Source organism: Haliotis asinina, chromosome 4, assembly GCF_037392515.1.
Source record: "Haliotis asinina isolate JCU_RB_2024 chromosome 4, JCU_Hal_asi_v2, whole genome shotgun sequence".
In the NCBI taxonomy this organism is placed as follows: Eukaryota; Metazoa; Mollusca; class Gastropoda; order Lepetellida; family Haliotidae; genus Haliotis; species Haliotis asinina.
In genome coordinates this window covers 78,496,880-78,513,968 of record NC_090283.1, presented here as the reverse complement: position 1 = coordinate 78,513,968, position 17,089 = coordinate 78,496,880, and the positions used below count along the sequence as shown (strand labels likewise).

Here is a 17,089-nt window from a genome sequence, read left to right as displayed (position 1 = left end):
GTGTAAACAGTACCTTTAAACAGTATGGAATATTTTGCAAAAAAATTAGTTTGGATAACATGCCTGAAGTATGTATTTACAGTAGTCTAAACTTTTGAAAGGAAGTATATATTGATGATCAGCAACTTCCATCGAGGGGATCTTTACTACAGATTCCAGCAGTGTTATGTTGTCTGTGGGCTAAGGAGGGAATAAAAAGGGTTTGAAATGTAGAAAACAGAGCACAAAATGAGCATGCTGCAATGTAGAGCTATATCTATTTATTCTTTCATTCCAACAAATAGTGTAAGCCTTATGTATCTGTAATTGTGAAGATATCACAATGTCCGCAAGATGTGAAACTGATACTTGTGGACTGCAATTTAATCCCATCCTTGATATCTCCAGTTATATGAATCTCCACAATACCCTGAATGCATTTACAGGTGTGACTGAAACAATCATAACTTCATAACTTACTTTCGCTTTTTAAATTATCTGAAACAATCACAACTCACTTTTGCTTTTTAAATCATCCAACCAATTAAACTTGGCAACACAAACGACACAGAGGTTTTCTGACAGAGGTAGAAGTTCTTGCATGTATTTTTGGACCTATCAGTTCGTCTGTATGATTTCCCCCAAATCTGAGTCAAACAGACCTTTGCAGCTATGACTGCTTTCTTTGTTGACACTGGCAACTGTAATGGCGACTTTGCTGACTGGCTACTTTGAGAATGCGGAGCCAGCAAAGGGAGGTAATAAAATTATCAGGGTGTAGTGGACACTTTTCGGAATTCATACCGTGGAGATATCGGAGATGATTTAATCCTGGCAAAGAAGTATTGTTACTCACTGATATGCAATATTGTGAAATGTATACAGAGATATTATTTTATGTATTTGTTATATTGTAAGTTCCGGTTATAATGGGAAGACAACCCAACCAAAATAAATACTTACAATATTAGACGTGTTTGTGTTATTTGTCGTGATGTTTGAACAGTACATACCGATTTCACCATTATGTCTCATTGGTATTATGTCATCAGTGACTGAGGTATGACGAATAACGGATTGGGTGGTCGGGCTCACTGAATTGGTTGACATGTCATTGCATTGCAATTGCGTACAGTGATGATCCTGATGTTGATCACTGGATTATCTGGTCTTGAAGTGAATATTTACAGACCAGCACCATATAGCTGGAATATTGGTGTTAAACAAGCAACATGGTAGAGGACTGGAAAATGAGCTGGCTTACACGAAATATAACCCCTCTAAATGCTGTCTTGATTCTTTCAGCATAGTTATATGCATGAACTGATGACTGCATCAAATCCGTTTAACCGGATTGTTTCTAGACCACTCTCAACCCCCATTTCCAAATATTGCAGACATTCACGAGCCACATGATCATATGAAGGTGCCATGATAAAGAAATACTTGCGAGTAAATCAGGAATCCACTCGACACATCTTACATACACATGTAATATTTATGTAATCCGAGAGGGGATGAGGGTGGGAAATCCTGACCTGAGGTTAGATATTTCACAGAAGCTGCATGGGGTCTCGGGAATGAACCTGTCATGACACATTTTCTCAAACAAAAACAAAAAGGCAATGAACAGTAAAATTCTTTTAATTCTTCAGTCACAATCGTCACTTAATGTCGGTCACATCTGACATCACTGCAACAGCAACTGACAAAGTCACTGGAGTCCATTCTAGGATGTCAACTGTATTTCGGTAGGGTAATTCCTTCATTAATGTAAATCATCCTATGTAATGATACAGGCCCATATGTATGCTAAAAAGTACCATGTATTGCAGTACACCCGAGTGACGACTTATCGTGAAAGAGAATTGCTGACTTGTTTGATGCATGTCATCGTATCCCTGATGCTCATGACAGCAATCACTGACTTCCCCCGACTTATTAATACGGACTGCCATCACACAGCTTGAACGCTTCAGAATGCCACTCTATTTCAGTCATGGTTACATACTTAAATATAAAGATGTTGTGTAAACCACCATTTTGAACATGCTCTCGTAAAAATGTTAACTGTATCTTAAATATAAAATAATACACCTGCTCAAATTGTAACAACTTGTCATCAACTTCTCATTGCAAACATCACGTATATAGGGAAACTGATGTAACTATATTACGAATATTCTAATATTGGAACTGTAAGGAACCAACACAAATTCATGAATATCACGCCAAAATTAGAATACTCTGCCACAGAAATATTTACATACTTCAAGATTATTGGATCAAGATGGACAATGAGAAGGCAGAACATTCAGTTTCACACACGTAACTGACCATTAAATTGATTAACTGCAACTCAATATAGGTATCTACTGAAACATGTATAAAACAAATAAAGTTTATCATTGTTTGATTTTCTGTGTCACTCTGGAATTGTCATATTGAAGACAACGTTTCCAATCAATGACAACCCTATTAGCATTTCAAGAATGGCAACACCAAAATCTATTTTCAGCTGAAAACTTAATATTGTGCCATTGAATCTTGGGTCTGAATTATCAGCTTCAAATAAAATCAGCAGAAATTTGCAGATCAGCAGAAATCTACCATCCTTCTATATTTACACTATCCACCAATAAAAAATACCCTAACCGTATACCTAAATTCAAATCGACATGCAAATGTTGATTGAGAAACGAGTACCTAACGTCAGGGATAAGGTTCTTTTATGAAAAAATAGGCCCTGCAAAGTATGATGATTGTATGAAAAATGTGAATACTGTGTGAGGTCATGTATAACCAGAAGTTACGAAGTTTATCCAGGATATTATCAGTAAAATGGCCACTTGCCATACAACCTAGCAACTGTCTGAACAATTCATTTTCACCCTTCACATTTATTTGGTACTGTTTTTATTCTTCACTCCCTTATCTGCCATGGTTAGGGGCGTGAAGCACTTTGCCATGATTAAATATTCAAATGAACACAGTGCTGAAAATTATTATTTTAGGGACTTGTTATTTCAAATAATATCACAATCTAGGAAAACTCTTTTGGTCCAATCTCTATTTCCACTTCATAGATATATTTATATATAAAAAAAAAACATGCTGTGATAATGATAGTTGAATTCTCCACATGAGTTGGATTTCAGCATCAAAGGTCACAAAGTACCCGTTGGAACTTGCCAAGACAGATTCATACCACATGTGAAAGTTTCCAGTACAGGTTAATATGCATTGGCCATTAACCAATAAAAAGTCTTTTTGTGTACCTAAATGGTACTAATACAAAAGTCTGTCCAGACTTCTCATGAGTTACCTCTGGGAATGAAAGAGCAATACTGTCAGACAATCAGTGGTTATCAACATTCTGGAATTCGTTTTGATAGTTATTTCAAATGTCCTACAAGGTTTTCTCCAGTCGAGTTTAACACAAGTATATTGTATATATACATATATGTTCCATATGATGAACTAAAATGCTGAAGACACCTAATGAAAAAACCACTGTACTCCATACTGTTGCATGTATAGCTGTTTAAAACATTCTTCCAATGTAGTGATAGCATATTGACTGGAAACCATAGTAACACTACCGGCATACTATGTCATCGCCACTGCATGATCATAAATCATAAACTTCTGTGTGTGCAACTATGAGACTGAATGGCTGCTTAATGTCACAGGTGAGAATTCTTGACAATGTAAAAGATCTTGCAAATAATTCAACTTTCTGCAATGAGTACATGTGATGTAACAAAAGTAATGAATCCTGTTCTGTTTACTTTCCACATCTGATCAATGTTGGACAATAACATATCTACTGGCCATTGTCAACATTTCGTTCTATACCCTCTGATGCTCTACCAACTAAATAGCTTTAGTTTGTTCATTCTTAACATCAATGATAGATTCACCAAATTTTCTTAAGCAAAATCAACGTACACAACAACCATACTCGTTACAATGGTTCTCTTGTAGGATGGTTTCTCAATCAATTTGTTCGGTGAAGAAATACATCTTGCTCGACAATGGTATGAGAATCTGTACCGAAACATCACATCATAATATAATATAGAAGTTATCTATCCACAAAAGTATAATAACTTTCTCATTCATCAACTTTCAAAATGTCAGTCAAACAGAATAAGTAACCTTTAAAACTCTTTTTCCCTAATTGAGATCCAACACAGTACATTTTTCTATGTGCTTGTCCTTTGGAACGCTGACTAATTTTGTTCAGTGTCAAACACTGACTTAATGATTACTCTTTCACTTAAAGGTCACATGCAACCAAAAATTAAAACATAATCAAAATGCAGTTATCACTTATTCGTGATACATAAAATGCACAGTTGATTAAGAAAAAAACAAATGAACAAAAGCATATAATCATAAATCAAAAGTGCAACATTTTGAACTTGGGTTTACCTCCCTAGAAATGGAGGAGCCGTGGTACAGAACCCAGTCAGAGCCGGTGGGTGTGCACTCAAGAGCAACAAAGCCTTTTCACTGATCACTGATTCAAATGCTGATATGCTTAGTCAGCTCTTAACATGATTAGGTTGTACATTGCAATTTATCATTAGCAGACAGGCAGTAAGACATATAGGTGTCAATAAACCAGACACTGAGTTTTCTCTATGACAGTCTGCTTATGACAATCAACATGTTTTTTTTCATGTAACGAGTAGATTATTTACTTGTTTGTATACAACCAAGATTAGACTACTGCTCACAACCTCATACTCAGGGCAGGCATACTGTTTTGAGCTTTGCGGACCTATTCACTGCGCATGCATTATGAGCACAGCGCAGCATGGCTGTTGAAACCACTTTTTCTCAGGGGGAAAATCAGTGAATCGTTTGAATTTTGATTTCACATGCCTTTTTTCACTGTATTGCATTTTTTTTTCAATTAATAGGTTGAACTGGCATTTGTGATGATTTGTTTTGGTAAGTGCATACAAAAAGGTATCAGAATCTGCAAAGTTGCATGTGACCTTTAATGACGGTTTGCTGGAAATGTATGTTTGTACGACAGTAGAATCTGGCATTGCCACTGAATTGCCACATGAACCAAAATTGCTGTGTCAATGGCCTGCACATAATTGATAGACACCTGAATGTCTAATGGAGAAAATATGGTATCTGAATTCCAGAGATAGGATGATCTCATCAAAGTAAACCTGAGGAAGGAATCAAATCCAGTCAACGTCTCTGCAAATATCCACGGTTTGATTCTGATCAGATCCTGGAATTATACAGTCTTCCATGTAACATTTGTGATTTTTTTCTTGCCACAGGTCTCACATTTATTGTCTACAAGTTCAGAATCGGAAATATTTCTTTCACAGATGGAGCACCACTTTCCATCCTTTCTAGCTGGGTTGGTGCTTGGGGGCACCAGATGAACATTTGTGTGTGCAATAAATGCATGGTAGTTGGGAGCCACGTCTCCGCACACACGACACTTGTACGACCTCTCCGACCTTCCTGCCATATGCATGTCTAGATGGCGCTTCATTTGGTATTTCTGTGGAAATGACCTTCCACACACATTACATGTGAATTCCTTTTTGGGTATGCTTCCTTGACCGCTTCCACCAGCCATTTGACCAGTGTGTGTAAATATATGATTTTTTAGACCGCTCAGTTTTGCAAACCGTTTCCCACATTCTCCACAGTTGTAGGGTTTCTCGCCAGTGTGTGACCGTCGGTGTTGGTTGAGGTTACTTGCGTAAAAAAATGCTTTGTCACAGAAGTCACATTTGTGTGGTTTGTCATCCGTGTGTAGTTTCATGTGACGGTTGAGCTGGAACTTTTTGCTGAATGTCTTCCCACACACTTCACAAGGTAGTTGTGCAGGTGGTGTGACTATCGGCTGGCACGCATCAATTGTTACAGTGACAGTGTGGGGAATCGGAACAGATGCCAGGGCTTCTTCCATCATGTCTGGAGCCCTGAAACATTGACGCTAAACTTAAGGCTACTAAACAAAACAATCCTTTCTTATGATTTTAGAGATGGTTGACAGGGATGAGTTTCTTAATATGATTACAGCATGTAGTGCAGAAATTTGGGGCTTCTAAAGGCTTGGGACCTGCACAACATTGATCTTCAAACATGTCATGTCTGATGTCGTGTGATTTTGTTAAAAGTAAATGGTTACCCGTTAGGCAGACACAGTAATGTGACTGTTAGCCTTCTATTTCTGGGTCCTCACAAGCGACTTGGTCTTTATACTCCCAAGGGAGCTGAGAATAAAAAGTGATCAAGTGATCACTATGTCAATAACCCATTCTCTAAAACTTCAAGGCAAGCATTTCAGTAAACCCACACTAATCTACGGGTGTTCTAGATGTGTGCAGTTATAATTTGCTGCTTCTTAGTTTTAGGAAACATTCATTTTCTTTCAGGTTGTAGACACCTTGTTTATATACATGACTATTTGTATGTGGACCTGTTAACAGTGAGTGAGTTTAGTTTTACACCGCACTCAGCAATATTCCAGCTATATGGCAGCGGTCTGTAAATAATTGAGTCTGGACCAGACAATCCAGTGATCAACAACATGAACATCAATCTACGCAATTGGGAAGCGATGTCATGTGTCAACCAAGTCAGCAAGCTTGACCACCCGATCCCTTTGGTCGCCTCTTATGACAAGCACAGTTGCTTTTTATGGCAAGCATGGGTTGCTGAAGTTCTATTCTACCCGTGACCTTCACGTGTGCCTGTTAACAAGTACATTATAGGTTTTGTAACACATGAATAATTGTAAAAGTACTAAAACAGGCCACATCAAGACAACTTTGTAATCACTGGTGTACGCTCTAAAACATGGCCCAATGATATCATATATGCCCACTGGTATTTGTATCTCAAGAGGGAACATCACAGTACCACATTGTATTTGGGGTTTTTTTTCAGGAAAAACAGTATTTGTCCAATAAGGCTCCAGAAATATTGTTACATTTTATTTGCATGTTTGTTGTTCAAAACACAAGAATTCCATTTTCGGACATCTTCAGACAACCCACTCTGACCATCTAATATAATTTTTCGTAGGAGTTGCTGACTTGGATCTTCAAGGGTTTAATCACAACAGATGTCAACCTATTAACACTACCCTATCACCATATCAAAATAAATTCACCTTTTCCATTCACTGTCACCTACCAGGAACCGTGCTCCTCCTCTTGGTTTTTTATGCACTTCTCAAATGAAAACAAGGACCATAATGTACATGTTTTTCATACTTTTGATGGCCCTCCCTTCGTTTCTATACATTACAAAATCACTTTGTAACATTTTTCACAAAATGTTCATCTGTTCATGATCTGTTAGAAATAAGTGTATTGTATTTTATGTCACTTTCCTCAAAACTGCCATTTGTTAGTGGCTCTCCCGATTCGATCTAACCAGTGCCACTGACAAAAATTAAGTACCAGTCCTTTAGATTTTCATGATTATGATAAAGACAATATTTGGTAAGAGTTCTGCCGTACAACCCCAAACAAAACCCAAAATTACAATCTGACATGCATACTTCACTCTAAATATACGTTCAATAAATCAGAACATGTATAAAAAAGACAATCAATGAACTTATTTCTGTGTTGGAATATTACATCCAGGAAAGATCCCATGTAAACATGTAAATAGTGGGGTAAGGACGGAACTCTCCAAATATTTTTTAAAAATAAAAAGTAATCTAACCAAGGAAGTGGCGCATAATTGTCCATTATTGGACAGGAAACGGTGCGACATAAATATCATCAAAGTGTCTGGAATGTCTTTTTGGCATTGATTATGCTACATGTCGTATGTCAGCTGTCATTCTCTCACAGGTGGACACCACAATGCTAAAGATCTACTCGCAGGCAGTAATACTTCCAAAACACTACGTCATCCTACAGATTAGGAAGAGCGACCTGAATATGCTAGGATCGTCGCTGGATACAATCAATATACCAATAATTACAATACAAATGGACTTGAAATTTATACAGACGCCGAGTCTGACTAACAAAGCAGCTTACTCTGTATTATGAATATCGACTGATATTGCTCAATGTACACCGCAGGCTGTTTCACGTATTTGACCTCACCAGAGTTGTGTCCCATCCGCCATTTTACTTCGCGACGAGCCAGCCTGTATCATGTTGGGGTAAGCTCACCGAGAGTTTTACTATAACTAAGGGAGGTAACTGCTACCGCAAATGAACGGATGGAATCATTTCAAACAATCAGCGTTAGCGAAAACGTCAGTTCATTAACGAATGAAAGATTGAAAGCACAGACAGAACGAAAACAAACCACAGAGGTAAAATCAAAAGGATGAAATATGAAAAACTGAGGGAGGAGTAATGACTGAAATGGATGACCTAAAACTTCGCATACACGAAATCGTGAGTTTTAAAACTATAACTGAATCATTCTTTCAACCTATAGAAAATTATGTTTATAATGTGTGAATGAAACGTAATATATTATGCCACTTTACGCGCACGAAATCTTTAAACAGAATAACCTTTACCAGAATCTTATCGGAAGTACGCCTTTCGTTATGTGAATGTTTCAGAGAAATGTCGCAATATAAAGTTTTGAAGCAATTATTGTGTTCAACAAACAACAATAACGTACGATGATCCATGAGGCCATGATAATGATGACTGTGACGGCGGCGAGACTGATGAACATGAGGACGATGCCCATGATGTATGTTTTATGGCGGTGGTGGTGAATTAAGGTGATTATTATGGTGATTACCATGAATATTGTGGTGATGATGTTGATGAGCGACTATGTTTGTTTTTACGCCGCATTTAACAATATTCCAGCAATACCACGGCTGAACACCAGAAACGTTTTTTAGGCATTGTACATATTTGGGGAATCGAACTTGGGTCTTCATCGTTATAAGCGGAAAACGTTAGACTGCCCTACCGCCTTGATGATGACGACGACGACCACCACGACGACGATGATGATGTAAGTGGTGGTGCTGCAGATGGGTGCTGAACTACCCAAGCATCCCATGATGCACTAGGATGTTGGTATCATATCCTACCTGGTATATTAGAAAACCTGTAATTGACCATGTTTGATTTACATGCATATATCCGCAAAGTATACAGTTCCGACTGTATAATGTTTTGTTTTGTATAATGTTGACATAATGTGTAGTAAAATCACTTTGAAAACTTGTCTGTTGATTTAGAAACATTTTTTAGAGAGTACATCGTATCAATACGGTGGAGATTGCATGATGAGGATAGTGTTTGGCCCATGATGTCATTAGTAATTCAGTATGTTGTCTGGTGTGTACCTACGGGGATAAGCATTTATTTATTTCAACTATTACATGTTCGGGATTTGTTCGACAAATGCGTAGCGAAGACAAAATGTGTATATATATCTGTATACCGTCGGTCTTCCCATCTCACATTAGGCTGACAGTCGAAGCAGCTGCAATGTTACAAGCGCGTTAAATCCCACTTACTCCCTCAACTATCATCTGCATGAGGCAAAATGTTGATGTCAGTTAACTTCTTCTTTACTGCACGCACAACGTTTCTGTTCCATTCCTTGCCCCCTGCCCGTTCATCAGATCCTCTGCAATGTTGACGTCATCATAAATTTATGATAACCCAGATACTATTCTTGAAGATGACACATAAAACACAGTTGTACATCAGGCAACCGAAAAGTATCATATATAATACCAAAAGACCAGTACTTGCTGTTAAAATAGCCCACTCGTCTTCGTCAGCGCGTGGTGCAATGGTGGAATAAAGCTTACGTCCCATCCAGTATCCAGAAGAAAGGGGGCGGTGGGGTAGCCTTGTGGTTAAAGCGTTCGCTCGTCCTGCCTAAGACTTTGGTTAGATTCTTCACATGGGTACAATGTATAAAGACCATTTCTAGTGTCACCCGTCAGTACCCCTCATGCTGATAGCATATTGCTCAGTGCAGCGAAGACCAAACTCACTCACTCCAGAAGAAGGTGTCCGATTGTGTCGACCTCTAACCCAGGAACACATACATTGTTTAAGTATAGAGTGTTTGAGACGATGTCGCACACTATGATTGTCTAGTAAACTGTGGTGTGTTCTTTTCATAGTAGCAAGTTGGAAGTAAACTGATGATATGGATATGGCGACACCAAGAGACGTCATGAAGCCACATCATCCGTCACTATAGACATACGGAAGGGTCGAAGGAATATTTGTCTTGTAATTAAAAAAAAATCCAAAGCCTCCTTGTCTGAACTGTACTGTACATAGAAAGTAGGGGATAATTTAAACAATCTAAATTCAAGTACCTGTACTTGAAATTAATTCCTGGAAAGTTGAGGTGATGACAATGAGCAAATCATGAACATATTTCAGCTGTGATTGTAAGTGTGTGATTTAATGTTACCATCATCAACTATCTGAAGGACGACAGAAGCGAATATCTAAAAGCTTCCGTTTGTTACCAATGGGGCAGTTGCTCCAGCTAGCGAGCCTACCGGTCGATTGCTCGGAAAGAAAGCTAACCCCCCCCCCCCCCCCCAAACAACAACACCCCCCCCTCCATTTTTATTGTTACGCCATTGTCTAAGAAACATGTTTAAGATGGAGCGATATCAGCCGTTGTCACTGCCCAACTTCGTCATATGCAAACTCTTTGTTAGAACTGAAAATGATTTTTCCAATTTAAGTGTGTTTTCGGATGAGACATCCCCCGTATTCGACATGAATACTATGGTATATGCACTGACCAAGGTCCGCTGATTAAAACGGTTGCCTCTATGTCTTATACAGCTACTTTTATAGTAATCAAGGCAGTGTCCTCATTTGCATGAATCGATAAGGATGAAACACATTCAATATAATGTGAAACACATTCAACATAATGTGAACAGTTTCCTCATATGTTTATATAATGTAGGCATGCCTCCAGTACATGAAACGGGTAGGTATGATGTTACGCCGTTTTTAGCACTATTTCATAATTATCGTTGCTAGGTGACACCAAAAATGGGCTTCACATATTGTGCCCACGTGGGAAACGAAAGCAGGCCTGCAGCATGACGAGCGGACGGTTAGGTTCTTCATTTATTAACCTAATGTAAGCTTGCCCTCATTTACTTGAACAGTCGCCAATGAGATGTACATGAAGTTTACACAATGTTCTCATTTACGTGAGTTTGCACAGTTGACATCAATATGTTTTAAAAACACATTGACAATATCAGTATCCCTCACTCCCGTGAGTTGCAGTGGAGTGTGTCCATCTGCATCAACAGCATTAACATCAGCACCATGATCCAACAGCATCTCAACGATATCAGCCCTCTTCTGTACTGCAATGTGTAACGGTGTCTGATTGTTCTCGTCAACGGCATTTACGTCAGCTTTGTGTTCCAACAAAGTTTTAACTATGTCACTATTTTCCCAAAACACCGCCAGATGCAATGGGGTCTGGTCATTATAATCAAGAACATTGACGTCTGCGTTTCGACCAAGCAACGCCTGGACGACGTCAACCCCTTCGTGTCTTTTGGCGGCCAGGTGTAGCGGCGTTTGACTGCAGTCATCAACAACATTGACGTCGGCCTTGTGGTCCAGCAACATCTGCACGCCCGTAGAACCACCCTCGTTTGCCAAAATGTGTAATGGCGTTTGTTGTTGGTTATCGATAGCGTTAACGTCAGCTTTGCTCTTCACCAGTACAATAACACTGTCTGTGTCTCCCCATTTTGAGGCCAAGTGTAACGGCGTCTGATTATTGTTGTCGACGGCGTCTACATCAGCTCCATTCCTCGACAGCAGCTGAACGGAATCGGGGTCTCCTTTCTCTGATGCCAAATGTAATGGCGTCTGTAGGGAATCATCAACAACATTGACATCAGCTTTGTTATTCAAGAGCAGTTTAATGGTGTCGAGTACCCCTTTTGACACTGCCTTGTGTAACGGCGTCTCCCCATTGTCGTCAACGGCGTTGACGTCGGCCTTCCCACACAGCAACAACTGGACAAGGCTGACGTTGCCACTGGTGACAGCCAGGTGTAAAGGTGTCCTCATCTTTCCATCAAAAACATCGACGTCAGATTTGTTGTCCAACAAAATCTGCACGGAGTGGATAGTTCCTGTGGATGCGGCGAGATGCATTGGCGTCTGTCTGTGGGCATCTACTGCATCTACTGAAGCGTTGTGTTGCAACAACATCTTTACAGCTTCAGTTCCCCCAAGGTTTGCCGCGGCCAGGTGTAATGGCGTCTGACCATTATCATCAGTAGCACCGACATCAGCTCCAACATCCAGCAACATCTCGAGAATGACCGTTCCTCCATCATTCTCTGTAGCTAGATGCAACGGCGTCTGAAGATAGCAGTCAGGAGCATTGACGTCGGCTTTACTGCTCAGCAACATCTTGACCGTGGCACTATCTCCCCGGCGTGTTGCAACGTGTAATGGTGTCTGTCTGGACTCGTTCAGTGAGTTGACGTCAACATCATCCTCCAGCAACATCAGAACAGCGTCCCTGTCGCCCCTGGAGCATGCCAGGTGTAATGGTGTTTGTTTGTCATCATCGATAATAATGGCTGAGCTGCTGTTGTCCAACGTTGGAGGTTCTTGCTCTGATGTCAGATATGACACCGTGTGCATCTTAGGATCATCATCAGCTCCATAGTCTAGAGACATCGCATTGGTTGAGATGTTATTCATTTTTCTTCTGTCACGTGACGGTCCGTTTCTGTGAAGAAATGATAATTGTAAAAACAATCTGACATTGGTGGCTGCAATATATTAGAGTAATGTCATTTTCACTCATACCTATAATACTTTAAACAAAAATAAATTGCTCCACCTCTATGTTTTGTGTAAGAAAGTACGGTTCGCCCTGGAATAATATAATAACTAAAGTGAGTGAATTTGTTTTTGCGCCGCTTTTGGCAATATTTCAGCAAAATCACGAAGGGGCCACCAGAAATGGACTATACACAACGTACCCATGTGGAGAATCGAACCCGGGTCTTCGGCTTGACGAGCGGACGCTTTAGCAACTGGGCATACGTTTTTTCATAACAAAGGCACGAGAATGCCATCGCTACCATGATTAATAGAAAACACAATACTACCAAGGAAGTATCAAATGGTGCCTGCAAGGAAGATAATTTCAAGAAAACCTTTGTGGCCTAACGCCGACCCAGGAATGCTTATTCTGTACAGTAAGCAGAATATTCATAGGTAGAAGGTAGTTACATAAAATCTTCAGTACTTACATTGAAAAGATGAACAAGAATGAGCAAAGACGTTGTGTGCGCAGCTTGAATATCCCCGAACACTTCACAAGAAATGATTCTCATATATAAGGAATCGAGGTCCAAGCTGAAAATGGTGGTATCTGCACACACTGAGTTAAGTAAACCTGATTGTACCTGTACTACATACACGTAACATCGTAAATGGCCACTAGCTCTCACATCAATATATATGTAAACGAAGGCCTAAGGCCCTATACTGAGCTTGGCTGATTGATAGAGTCGTACCTTCTTATTAATATCAGATATTAGTTCCTGTTCATTCAAAGAGTATGAACAAACTCTCATACGTTATGCTCAAATGGGTGGCAAACCATTTGAATACATCCATTATTGACAAATGATCCATATCTGCGGCTCTTTGTGGACGCTTAAGGATATATTTCGACATGTATGGTCGGTGTGGACACAAAAGGCAAATTACAGGTGCTATTCAGACCTATACTGATTCACATACTTCTGTTCACACAGCTGTCTTCGGCAAGTGCGTGGTTCTTCTTTTGTTGGGGAGGAGGTGAGGGGGTTGAAATGTACGGGGAATGAATATGTGCATGTGCTGAACAGCTGTGAGTTAATGACTTTTGGGCAAATAAGCCCGATAAATATGAAAGTTCGATCACGTCTTGTCGTTTTCACTGTTTGGTATTTGCTATTTAACGCCCCACTAAACCACTACACCTATGTGCAGGCAGCCTGTTTAGAGTCATGGGTATCATGGGTAATACTACTATTGCTAAGTCAGCGCACATGACCAGCTGATCCCCTTCGTTACATTTGCTGTTGAAATCGGCTTAAACCAAACTCACAAGGAAGCGCATACACCGCCACACACAAGAGCACGCAAACACACATATACACACATGCACGTACGCACGCATACACATGTAGGACCACTAGATGCAATATACTCGTTGTTATTAAGGACAGGACACATTCCGATGAGTACACCTAGCACTGGTTTACACTGTTACGACATCCCGTGAAGCTTTCTGATAATAGTGACGTGAGAAAATTAAACTGTACGGCTTATAAGTTAAGAATGTTCTGGAACATGTTTGATGTCACGTGTGCTTACCTGCTGGGCATTCCAATGACAGGCCCTAATACTTCAGCCCCACATCACTTGTTGCATCCGAAGTTGTAAAGGATAGGCCACGCGATCAAAACAATGCCGCCACACTGGCATTTCCTACACTGTCGTCAGGTTCACGGTTATTCTAGGTTTTACCCTCCTGACGACAGATCAGAAACTTGTCAGTCCTTCTGAGACTCTATGTTATTCAAATGTCAGCAACATTGGGTAGTCTCCATCGTCCCCGTTAGGTTGTCGGTGGGTTCGACTAGGCAGTCCTTCTAGTGAGCTCCGTGTAAAGAGGCAGAGGCCCTGAGCTGATGATGAGCTTAACCAGCCTGAATGTGTCATGATCGCCTGGACATTCTTTGCTTCATTCATCTATTTAAATCATAAACATAATAACGATACAAAACTAATGAAAAACCCAAATAAACCATATCGACACAATCTCACCCTCACGCTGGTCTCTGTGAGCGACTGCTGTTGTGAGAAGCGCAAGCCTGTAGAGGTCTTGGATGAAGTCGGCTGCAAGAGGTTTTCTGTGTGCTACTCAGGACCAATCACTTTCATAATCAAAACATGAACACATTGGATGTGGAGTATGTAATGGATTGAATAAGACAGCAGTGTCCTGAGCATCATCATGGCGTGTATATCAATCACCATTTGTATATTGTTGGTTGTGCTTCCTGTTTCAGATTATGTCTGAGAGAATGGAGGCCGTTGTGAAGAACAGTGCTCAGCATGGGGAGGGACCACACTGGGACGCCGCCGCTCAGTGCCTGTACTACGTTGACATGTACGTTGATGACGTCCACAAATACAACGCAGTCACGGGAAAGGACAGCAAAATAACATTGGAAGTGAGTCCAGATGTAAGCTCTCCTGATAGGTTAGCTGTGTCCAAGGGGGTTTAACTCCGCACTCAGCGATATTCGGTTACAGAATTGCACTATGTATCAAACAATCTATAGGTTTGTGATTGACGATGCTGAGGATGAGTGGGTGAGGTAGCCTTGCGGTTAATCCGTTCCATGTCATGCCGAGAGACTTAGTTCGATTACCCTCAAGGGTACACGATGTGAGGCCCATAATACGTGATCTGTGCTGTGAAATTGCAGGAATATTGCTAAAATCAGCCTAAACACACTTCTGTTCACTGACGATCCAAGTGTTTATTCTTGTGTTGAATACAGTACATAACCACAGACAACATACTCTTTTTAACATCTAGGCATTCGCAATGTTGGACCCTTCATGAAATCACGTTTCATTCACTCAACACAGACTCTGCTACGTTGAGCACCATCATTCCGCGACAGAAGCGTGGCTTTGTGGTGAGGCAGAAGACACCCTCGCCATCGTGGATTCACGGGACACTGGCAAGGTCACCAATATTGCCAAGGTCGAAGCCGACAGCAGTTTCTTGAATGACGACAGAGCTGATGCCCCCGGAAGACTCTGGATTGGTCGGTTCATGTTCTTGTGTCTCTTGTTGAGTTGTTGTCAAAGTTAACGGCATTCCAACATGGATTGCAGTCGTCCACTGCCCCAGGTAAAACCATGGGTGAAATCGGGGGGTTGAGACTAATTCGGGCTTTCCCTTTACAGTCTCCGAATATAAGAGAGATGGCTCCAAAATACTGAACCAGTTCGGAGTTGGTTTTGGGATGGGCTGGATATCATTTACAAAATGGCCCTTTCAAAAGTGCGTGATGACGATTATGAACCAAATGGTTACATTTCGCAAACGGAAACCCAGATTCTAAGAACCTTTCTATGATCTGTTATTCCAATCCCGCTCTCTCGATATATATCACAGAGTTCATTCAGATCTTAGCCAATAACTATAATTAGCACTTTGGTGTATGATGGGAAAGATACTGAACAGAAATAGTTAGGGATACATATGTAAATTTTGAAATTATGAGTAATGATGTATTTTATTCATTAACATACTGATAACATATGTCATACAAATACCAATATCCCTAACTTATGTTGTCTTGTACATCAATATTTAGTTGAATATTTTTAATATTAATGAAAAGTTAATGCTGTGTTGGCAACATCAAATCCACGGCATTTACGACTAGAAGTTAAATATCACCGCTGAAAACATACAATTGGTAGACGCCCATAATGAATTATGCAGACTAGTATCTTTGTGCTATCTTAATCCTATGTTGGAGAATGGGACTTACAATCATTGCAGTACTAAGATTGCTTTTTGCAAGTAGGTCCAGGTCGAGTAGAGGTCGACCCTGCCAACTTAGGTCAATATTGCTCGAGATTCAGTGGAGGTTAGGTCGAAATTTGGTCGTCATACAAGTCGAGCTGGTCTAGTATAGGTCTACTCTATTTGACCGACCTGAGTAAAGATAGGTCCACTTAAGTCAACCTGAAATCAAACTAAGGTTGTACAGGTCTTTACGAGGTCTTTATGTGGTCGACTTAGGTCGAGATACCCCCTACCCACCCTCCACTGGGCGAGACAATCGATTTGTTAGCGAGGTCGAGTCGGTCAAGTCAAGTCGGTAGCTTTGAATTTAGTTTTAGGCCGCACTCAACATTGCTTCAGTTATATGGCGGAGGTTTGAAAATAAGCGAGTCTGGACTAAGCAATCAAGTGATCAACATCATGAGCATCTACGCGTCTACGGATACGATGACATTTGTCCCGTTAGTCACCTCGTACGACAAGCATGGGT

General features: G+C 40.3%; 2 protein-coding genes across 4 annotated transcripts; both read right to left on the bottom strand.

Moving 5' to 3' along the window:
* Positions 1 to 1,607: 1,607 nt before the first annotated feature.
* LOC137281938 (gastrula zinc finger protein XlCGF7.1-like) lies at positions 1,608 to 8,141 on the bottom strand. 3 transcript variants are annotated; one of them, XM_067813664.1, is made up of 2 exons: positions 8,100 to 8,141; positions 1,608 to 5,948 (listed from the first exon to the last, which is right to left on the bottom strand). In XM_067813664.1, the coding sequence occupies exons 1-2, from the start codon at positions 8,120 to 8,122 to the stop codon at positions 5,246 to 5,248; spliced, it is 726 nt and encodes a 241-aa protein (XP_067669765.1). In that variant the 5' UTR covers positions 8,123 to 8,141; the 3' UTR covers positions 1,608 to 5,245. The 3 variants fall into 3 exon arrangements, with proteins under 3 accessions (XP_067669765.1, XP_067669766.1, XP_067669767.1); XM_067813665.1 differs by having other exon boundaries at positions 8,031 to 8,135; XM_067813666.1 differs by lacking the exon at positions 8,100 to 8,141 and adding an exon at positions 7,708 to 7,722.
* Positions 8,142 to 11,171: 3,030 nt separating this feature from the next.
* On the bottom strand, positions 11,172 to 12,707 carry LOC137281170 (putative ankyrin repeat protein RF_0381). The gene has a single exon (XM_067812296.1). It carries the CDS (start codon positions 12,705 to 12,707, stop codon positions 11,172 to 11,174), a length of 1,536 nt encoding a protein of 511 aa, XP_067668397.1.
* Between the last annotated feature and the right edge of the window lie 4,382 nt (positions 12,708 to 17,089).